This window comes from Macaca mulatta, chromosome 10 (genome assembly GCF_049350105.2).
Source record: "Macaca mulatta isolate MMU2019108-1 chromosome 10, T2T-MMU8v2.0, whole genome shotgun sequence".
Classification (NCBI taxonomy): Eukaryota; Metazoa; Chordata; class Mammalia; order Primates; family Cercopithecidae; genus Macaca; species Macaca mulatta.
The window spans coordinates 84,149,139-84,158,504 of record NC_133415.1 but is presented as its reverse complement, the minus strand read 5'-3'; the positions used below and the strand labels follow the sequence as shown (position 1 = coordinate 84,158,504).

At 38.5% G+C, this 9,366-nt stretch overlaps 1 protein-coding gene across 1 annotated transcript; it reads left to right on the top strand.

The window, feature by feature from the left end:
* The first annotated feature begins 2,778 nt into the window (after positions 1-2,778).
* DEFB116 (defensin beta 116) lies at positions 2,779-8,077 on the top strand. Its single transcript, NM_001194360.1, has 2 exons — positions 2,779-2,845; positions 7,836-8,077. The coding sequence occupies exons 1-2, from the start codon at positions 2,779-2,781 to the stop codon at positions 8,075-8,077; spliced, it is 309 nt and encodes a 102-aa protein (NP_001181289.1).
* The last annotated feature ends 1,289 nt before the right edge of the window (positions 8,078-9,366 follow it).

The following is a 9,366-nucleotide window of genomic DNA, read 5'->3' as shown; positions in this document are numbered from 1 at the left end:
GGATAAGAACTGTTGATCATCAAATACACCAAATAAAGTTATAAAACAACCTTCTGAAAAAAATTCAAGGTCAAGTAGAAAATGCTGATGTAGATGCTGCAGCAAGTTATTCAGGAGATCTAGCTAAGATTATTGATGAGGGTGTCTACACTAAGCAACAGATTTTCAATGTAGACAAAATGACCTTCTATTGTAAGAAGATGCCATCTAGCACTTTCATAGCTAGAGAAGAAAAGTCAATGCCTGGCTTAAAAGCTTTGAACGACAGGCTGACTCTCTTGTTAGGGGCTTATGCAACTGGTGACTTAAAGTTGAAACTTTAAGTTTAAACTGAATGTTGAAACTTTAAGTTTAAACTGAATGTTCATTTACCATTTCAAAGATCCTAGGGTCCTTAAGAACTATGCTAAACCTATAGCCTGTGTTCCAAAAATGGAACAATGAAGTCTGGATGACAGCACATCTGTTTACAGCATGGTTTACTGAATATTTTAAGCCCACTGTTGAGACTTACTGCTGAGAAAAAGATTTCTTTCAGAATGTCACTGATCAATGGCAATGTACTTAGTACCCAAGACCTCTGATGAAGATGTAAAAGGAGATTAATGTTGGCTTTATGCTGGCCAACACAACATGCATTTACAGCCCATGGATGAAGGAATAATTTTGACTTTCAGGTCTTATTATTTAAGAAATGCATTTCATACTGCTATGGCTGCCATAAATACTGATTTCTCCAGACCAATTGGTCAAGACTCATTATAATCAAGCTATCAAAAATCAGGTAGAAAAAAGGATTCTGAAAAAAGCAAGAGAAAAGAAGCATATCACATACAAGAAAGACTCAATACAGCTGTCAGTGAATTTCTCCACTGAAGCGTTACAGGTCAGGAGAGTGAGATAATATATTCAAAATGCTGAAGGAAACAAGCTTCCAAACAAAAATATTTTACTGAGCAAGGCTCTGCTTCTGAAATGAAGAAAAGATAAAGGCTTTCACAGACAAAATCTGAGAGAGTTCATTTCTACCAGGCCAGTCTAACAAGGAATGCTAAAGGAAAACTTTCAAGCTGAAAGAAAAGGATGTTAATAACTAAAATGAAAACATGTTCAAGTATAAAACTCACTGGTAGAAGTAAGTACACAGTCAAATTCAGAATACTCTAATACTGTAAAGATGATGATAAGTCACTAACATATTGAGTATAAAACAAAAGACAAACCTATTAAAAAATAATAAGTTACAATAACCTGATAGGGGATATACACAATATAAAAAGTAAATTGTGACGTCAGAAACATAAATTATCAGGAGAGAGAGAATAAAAATGTAGAATCGTATTTTACAACCAAAGTTAAGTGATTATCAGCTTTAAACAGCCAGTTATAACAATGTATGTTTTGTGTAACACTTATAGTAATCACAAAGGAAAAACTGACAGTAGATACACAAAGGATAAGAAGAAAGGAATCAAAGCATTCTAATGTAGAAAATAATCTAATCACAAAGGAAGATAGCAAAAGAGGAAGAAAGGAACAAAGGATGTATAAAATAACCAGAAAGGAATGAACAAAACGGCAAAAGTAAGTCCTTGCCTATCAATAATTACTTTGAATGTAAATGGATTCAGTTTGTCAACTGAAAGACATAGAGTGGCTAAATTGATTTTTTTAAATGACTCGACTATATTTTGCCTACAAGAGACTCATTTCACTTTTAAGGAAACACATAGGCTGAAAGTTAAGGGATGGAAACAGAAGTTCCATGGAAAAACAAACCAGAAAAGAGCAGGAACAGCTTTTCCTACCACACAAAAAAATAGATTTTAAGTAAAAAATCACAAAGTGAGACAAAGAAGGTCATTGTATAATACTAAAGGGATCAATTAATTGAGAGATCAGCATGTCCCTCACCTCAAATATTTATTATTTATTTGTGACGAGGTCATTTAAAAATCTTTCTTTTAGCTCTTTACATTATTATTAACTATAGATACTGGAGTACTATTCAGTCTTTAAAAAACAGAAAATTCTGCTATTTGCAATAATATGAATGAACCTAGAAGACATTATGTGAAGTGAAATAAAGCAGGCGCAGACAAGCAAATACTGTATGATCTCACTTAGATGTGGAATCTAAAAAAGTTGAACTCATAGACGTAGAGATTAATATGGTTGTTACAAGAGCCTCGAGGGAGGGTGGATGGGGAAAGGGGAGACATTGGTTCTTGGGTACAAACTTTCAGTTAGATATGAGGAATAAGTTCTGGTGTTCTATGGGGATAGCATGGTGACTATAGTTAAAAATAATTATTTACTTCTTTTTTTACAATTTAAGTTCTGGGGTACATGTGCAGAACATGCAGGTTTGTTACATAGGTACACATGTGCGTCACATAGGTATACACGTGCTTATTTCTTATCCAATTGTTTATAAGTCTTTTCAAGTTTGCTTGCTTGCTTGGTTGATTCATTAATTCAAATTTGTTTCACACAAAATGCCAACTGGCTCTAATTTGTCTTTGTTTCTTAATGGGAAGAAAGACCCACCCAGGCATGAGCACTGCTGGCAAGTCTCCCACACTTACATAGAGTATCAAGCTCAGATAAGTGATACATGTTGTCCTTCTGCCTGCCTGACCTCGGTTATCTCCCATCCCTTTTAGTTCACTGCACACAACCCTGATCCATTTCCAAAACTAATAAAGGCGGGCTACTGCTCTGCTACAATGATCTCTGTTCGGTCACCTGCAACACAGCCTTTCATTCTGTTGGAACATGTCAGTCATGAAGCCCTGTTTAATGACCATTGCCATCCTTATGATCCTGGCTCAAAAGACTCCAGGTAACTCAGGCCTCTCTCAAAGGTTCTGGGGTCTTGTGTGTGGTACTGGTATCTTGGTGACCTCTGCAGTGACTCCTACTCACATATGGTGGGCAACACCTAAAGCCTTTTCCGGTCTCAGATGGGTCACAGATGTTACTCCCAAGGTTAATTCCATGTAAAGATCTCTCCTGGTTCTGCTTTGCCAAGACAAATTTAAGAGGTTGTTGTTCTTGACATAGTGGACAGTCTAAGCATGGAACATTTTAGGTAGTGCTGTCATTGGGGTGGGGGCTTAATTCATGAGTTAGGTGAGAGACTGTGTGCAAGTTGAGGAGCCGTAGGAGGAGTATAGCAGTTTGGAGTTGGATAGGGAGTTGAGGTGGGGAGGTTGTAAGACCTTAGATATAGGGTAATATCCAAAAAGTGAGTGGGGATGAGCATGGGGTGAATAATTGTATTTATAGGTTGGGCTGAACAGATGTTTTGGTGTAGTGTAGAGAGGAGATGGTATTTTTTCTTGAATGGAGCTGGGGGTAGAGTTGGTGCAAGTAGGAGATGGGGTATAGAGAGATTTGTAGTTGGGCTGTGTTTTAGATTGATGCTGTGAATTGGGGTTGGGTGGCTTGGATAGTGTTATGTTTGTATGTTTTGCAACTGGGCTTTGGGTGGTTATTAGAAGAGATACGGCTTGAGTTGTGGTTAGTGTTTGCCTAAAGTGGGTATCTTATTCAGTTGTGGGTATGTGAGGTTTATCTGGGCAGGGATTGATTTAGCCTGGGTTTGGGGGTGATTAAGCTTGAGTAAGACAGTTGGATTCATCACAGCATGGCTATGGCTATTGAAATAAGGAGAATATTGACTCTTTCTCAGATATATGGTTTGCAAATATTTTCTCCCATTCTGTAGGTTGTGTCTTCATTTTGTAGACTGTTTCTTTTGCTGTTTAGAAACTTTTTAGATTGCTGCAATCCACTTGTTTATTTTTGCTTTTGTTGCCTGTGCTTTTGGTGTCATATTCAGAAAATCCTTCCCAAGGCCAATGTCAAGAAGTTTTTCTGTATGTTTTCTTCTAAGAGTTTTATGGTCTTAGATTTAAATCTTTAATCCATTTTGAATTTGTTTCTGTGTATGGTGTAAGATAAATATCCAATTTTATTATTTTGCATGTAGGTATCTAGTTTTCCCAATACATTTATTGAAGACACTATACTCTCATGAATATGTCCTAGAAATCTACTGTACAACACAGTTCCTATAGTTAACAGTACTGTGATGGACATTTCAAAAATTATGAAGGGAGTGGATTTTAGTTAAGGGTTCTAAAATAAGATTTGATATATAAAAAATAATAAATAAGATTGTGGGAGAAAACTTTTAGGGGTGGATAGGTTTATGGCATAGATTGTGATGATGGTTTTGTGGGTGTAATGTATGCTTATCTCCAAACTCATCAAAATGTATAAATTAAATATGTATAGCTTTTTGTGTGCCAATCATACTTCAACAAGGTGGTTTAAATAAAGAAAAGGGGAGAATAAACATTGGATAAAAAATGTCCAGTATTATTTTCAAATTCTGAAGAAAGTTTTTTAAGTGTGATTTTCAAGGGCACTGAAGAACAACAGATGTGACTGTGGATGGCTAGGATAGAGGAAATCAGGAGACTGGAATGTTCGGAAGTGTCTCCTGTCAAATCTTGGCATATATAGAGAGATATGGCAGCAGTTTCAGTTCTTCTATAGAAAACCAAGATTGTTCTTCCTTTCTTGACAGTGAGTTCAGATTCATCTGATCTAGAGGTTTCTCCTACTCTTCCCCTTTTTTCTCCCTCTGTTTTTCTTCTTCCTTTCCTCCTTTCTTTTCCCGTATTCCTTCTATTTCACATTCTCCTCCTTATTTCTCAGCTTCTGTTATCCCCTTGTTCGAGAGACACTTGTTCTCATGCTCAGTAAAGCTCAGTTCTCATTTCTAATGGTGGTAGAAACCACAGGTGGGTTTGCAAGAAGCAACAACAACAAAAACAAAGACAGCACTCTATGCTTCAAGAGTTGTACATAGTGTAGCTTCCTTAATAATTATTGAGTAATTTTACTTGGCAGAATTTAGGAGCAGGAACAGTTCTGGACAACCTCTTCTATTAGGGCAATCCAAACAAATTTTTCCTTTCATCCTCCCAAATGTATGCATATGAAATTAAACTGTTTGAAAGCCAAGATCTTGTCTTTTAAATCTACACATTTCTAATGTTGAGCTGAGTGTGTTGAATAGAGTAGGCTTTAGCAAATTCTTATTGAATGAATGAATATGTAATGAATCATGGCTAATAAACGTATATGAGTAGAAAGAACCTTAGAAATTAGATGGGAGAGGATCATGTTTGGTTGCACAGCAGGCAGAGAAATAATATATCACATTGATTCTGGCTCGGAATGGAATTTTTAAAAAGGTCCAGAGCATATCTTTTGTTTTTTGACTTAAGATATTTTAACTTGCTTTTGAAACACTTCCAGTGGGGAAACATGAGCTGGGCAATGTCTATAGCTGAATGTGAGAAGGCCAGGCAGAATTGTGGCTTTCGCTGCGAACAGGAGCCCATTAGTATTTTCCGGGGAACTCTTGCAAAGCACCCTTGCTCTGGCATCTCCTTAGATATACTGAATCAGAAATTCTAGAGACTTGGTATGAATATACTTAAAAATTTCCCAGGTTATTATGAAGTATGACATCTTATTAACTTCCTTTTTCACAAACACAGTGGAGACTTTCTGATTTGGTGCGAACTCTCCCATTCTCATTTTCTGACATGGAGAGACTAGGTCCAGAGAGTTAAAATATAGCATTGTGCAGAGGGCCAGAGACTATGCTGACATGCAAAAGTTGGTCCTCTGTGACTTCAGTTGGAGAGATTATTAAAGTTGACATTAATTTGATGTGGGTGTCAAAATTTGTGACGATGCAGGGCGATCTAAGGTTAGAAAAGTAGGAGTAGGAAACTGTAACTATGACAAAAATCTTTATTTTTATTTTAAAAATTTATTTGTTGAGTCACTGTAGGCAGAATCCTCTTGGGCTGGCCTTGACCCACTTTCCATGTGGAGAGAATGAGGAAAAGGCAGTTTGCCCATTGCTTATTCTTGGTATCTATGTTTCTATCCATCCCGCCAGTGACTGCAGACAGGAGCTCTTGGGTCTCCAACTGCCCTCCAGTGTGTTTGGTAGAAAGGAAAAGTCCTAGAGGTCAGGTGTTAGCCAGAATAGTGTGGATGTCACTTGGGGGAGGCCCTCTGCAGATCTTCTTCTCCCATAAGTATAATGGTGCTGAGAGAGAGAGAGCATGCAGGTCCCATGATAAGGGTGAAGATTAAGGTGGGAAACACAGTGATGTCATCGTGCTGGACCATGGATGAATCAGCATCATTTTCAACCTCCTTCCTCTGGTTGACCAGCAGGCTGGTTGGTGTTGGAGCAGTTGAGATCCCTCTCTGGATTCCTAGGGCAGTTTATACACACACCAGTACCCAAATGTTATGGGATATCTGCCATGGAGGCATTTCCCTCTTCTTTATTTCTCTTCCCATTCTCCAACTTCACCTAAAATTGGGCATTTTACTTTCTCTAATCTAAAAATTAGCAAAGTATTCATTTTTTTCCCTGCAAGAAATATTATACTTGTTTTGTCCCATTTTTATTAATGTTAATAGTGAATAAATTTGATTAATTGGAGACCTCTATCTACTTAGCACTGAGTCCATGGCCTGACACGGAGTGAGTGTTCATAAATGGGTGTGGAATGAGGGCGCAGGGGGATGGTTGAAAAGGTCCTTGAATGTGTGTAGACATGATGAAGGATGATGCCATCTTCTCCTGGAAACCCTATCACAGAGAGGCAATGTGACACAGAGAGAAAAGAGCATGGGCTTGATGTCATGTAGACCAGAAATTGAATACTGGTTTGATCAAGTATAAGCTATGAGAATGCAGACAAAACAAAGCATCTCTTTGAGCCTCAGTGTCTTCATCAAAGAGTGAAGATAACAGCAGGTTTTTATGAGGTTCAGTGAGCTATCATTTGTAAAATGCCTGTACGTGGTTGATGCTGGACCATACCACAGTACATGGTAGCGATTGTTAATATTTCTTTCTAATTGCTCCTTTGTCTGTAGAACATTAAATAGGTAAGTAATACTATTGATGACTAATATTTGTATAATGCTGATTAAGTGTCAGGAACTTTGTCACTGGGGTATTTTCAGGCAAAGAGCTTAAGTTCACTCATGTACACACCTGGATTAGCAATATGTGGAAAGTGCATGGTGGAGGTTTGTACAGTGAGCACACATGCTCAATTTATGTGAGAATGTGGATCTGTGAATAAAGTGGGTTGTATACATGGGTCTGTGTATATGCTAGTATGCTGCCCGTGTATGCACAGTACCTGTTTCTGTAAGGCCAATGTACAAAGAGAGACAAGTGTAGTACTTGTTTGCGCATATGTTTCAGATAATAAAGGCATGCATGCACACTGGCTTAAATATTTGTGTGCTATCTCAGAGTAGATCCTGGCTGCCTCTGATTAGCTGTGTGTGAGGGGCACAGATCTCTGCAGGCACTTGGGGACATATGTGCTCGCAGTGGCATTCTTTGAAACTTCATACTCTCAGGAGAAGACTTTCATATCAACAACACCATCTAATATTCAATTACTTGTTATGTGCCAGATGCTTTTCTGAAAATACTATATACACTAACCTAGTCATTACTAAAACCTTAGGAACTTGGCTCTATTATTTTGCTCATTGTGAAGATGATGCAACGGAGGACTGGAGAGCTGAAGTAACTTGCTTGAAGAGGGAGAGATGGTAAATGGCAGAGTCCAGATTTGAATTTAGGTAGTTTTGATTCCAGATCTTGTACCCTTAATATTCTTAGGGCGTGTTCCTTTAAATCATGCTTTGTCAACCTATTGTCACTGCTGCATGGAAACTAAACATGGCTATGTCTTTCCCAGGTGGCCTGTTCAGATCCCACAATGGCAAGAGCCGAGAGCCTTGGAATCCATGTGAGCTTTACCAAGGCATGTGCAGAAACACCTGCAGAAAATATGAAATCCAATACTTAACCTGCCCAAATGATCAAAAGTGCTGCCTGAAACTTTCTGTGAAAATAACCAGTTCTAAGAATGTGAAGGAGAATTACGACTCTAACTCCAACTTGTCAGTTGCAAACAGTTCAAGCTACTCTCACATTTGAATATCACCAACGTCACCTCCTCTGTAGTAACTTCTCCTCCATTCTGGAATGCTTTCCCTATAAAAAATGCATTCCTTCTTGTGTGTGTGTCTTTCGTCTGTGGGTAGTCATCATTGGTCTGGAGAGAGTAAGCTGAGAGTTGGGAAGCTATGGAGTATAGGAATGGGCACTGGCTAATAAAGCCAGTAAGACAGTGGCGTCACTCAATACAGGTATGCCGAGAAAGGAGAAGGTCACATTTCTGTTCTGTTTTGACACCATTCTGGTGGCTGCAGAGGGAAGATGACAACTGTATTGAGTCTGGATGCTCCTGTGAACATATGGAGGGATCAAGTCCTCCAAGTAAACCTTGTAGGCTGAGGATAGAGACAATTGAGCTGCGTTTGATATCCAGAGAACTAACCTGGTATGTTTGCCATAATGATGAGTCCCCAGGAAGAACCAGAACAAGACAGAGGGATGAAAGTGAGTATAGAGATTTGTTGGACAAACTAGGGTAAAATTTTCTAAGTGGAAAGTGGAATAAACAGCCTTGTCACTGGGCATTCTTCCTGCTTTGAGGCTGGAGGACCATTTCTGGATGTGGGACAGAGGTTAGTGGTTATGGTGCTGGAAAGGGATTTTGCACAGAGGCCGGACACTGTGCTTGATGTCCATTCATTCTTGAGAATTGAGGAATATTGTCCCCCAAGTTCAAACTTAGTTCACAACTAGTACTTGAAATGCTAAGACATTTTCATTGTGTTATATATACTCCTCTTTTATGGCCAGTGTCTCATTTCTCCCTCTGTTTGGATCCAGATTTCTAGAGCTAGTGTTCCCAACTAAGTTCTCCAAGTTCTAGAGTCCCAATTTTACCTCAACTAAGAGAAATCTGGTTTTTGTGCCATCACTCCACTGAAATGGCCTTGCATTTGGTTGCCAGTGCCTCTCTTATTGAAAATGTAAGCATTCTTTACGTTTTACCATCTGCTTTGCCTTTAGCTAGTGTTTTACAACATTTCTCAATCCTTTGAAACCCCCTCTTTTTTTTGCCTTGGCTTCTGGTCTCTGGGTGTTCTTTCTTAGTCATTTTTGGAGTTTCTTCTTCTGCCATCTGCCCTGTAATATTTCTTTGACATTTTCACTACTTTCTCTCTCTATGTTTTTTTTTCATATATACTTTGCTGGCATTTGCTCACTGTTTCTTAGATCAATGACAATCCCAGCCCAAACCAATGGATCCAAGGCCGTGCACTAAATGACCAGTTTATATGTGTGACTTTTAATTTGCATGAAGCTTAAAAGCC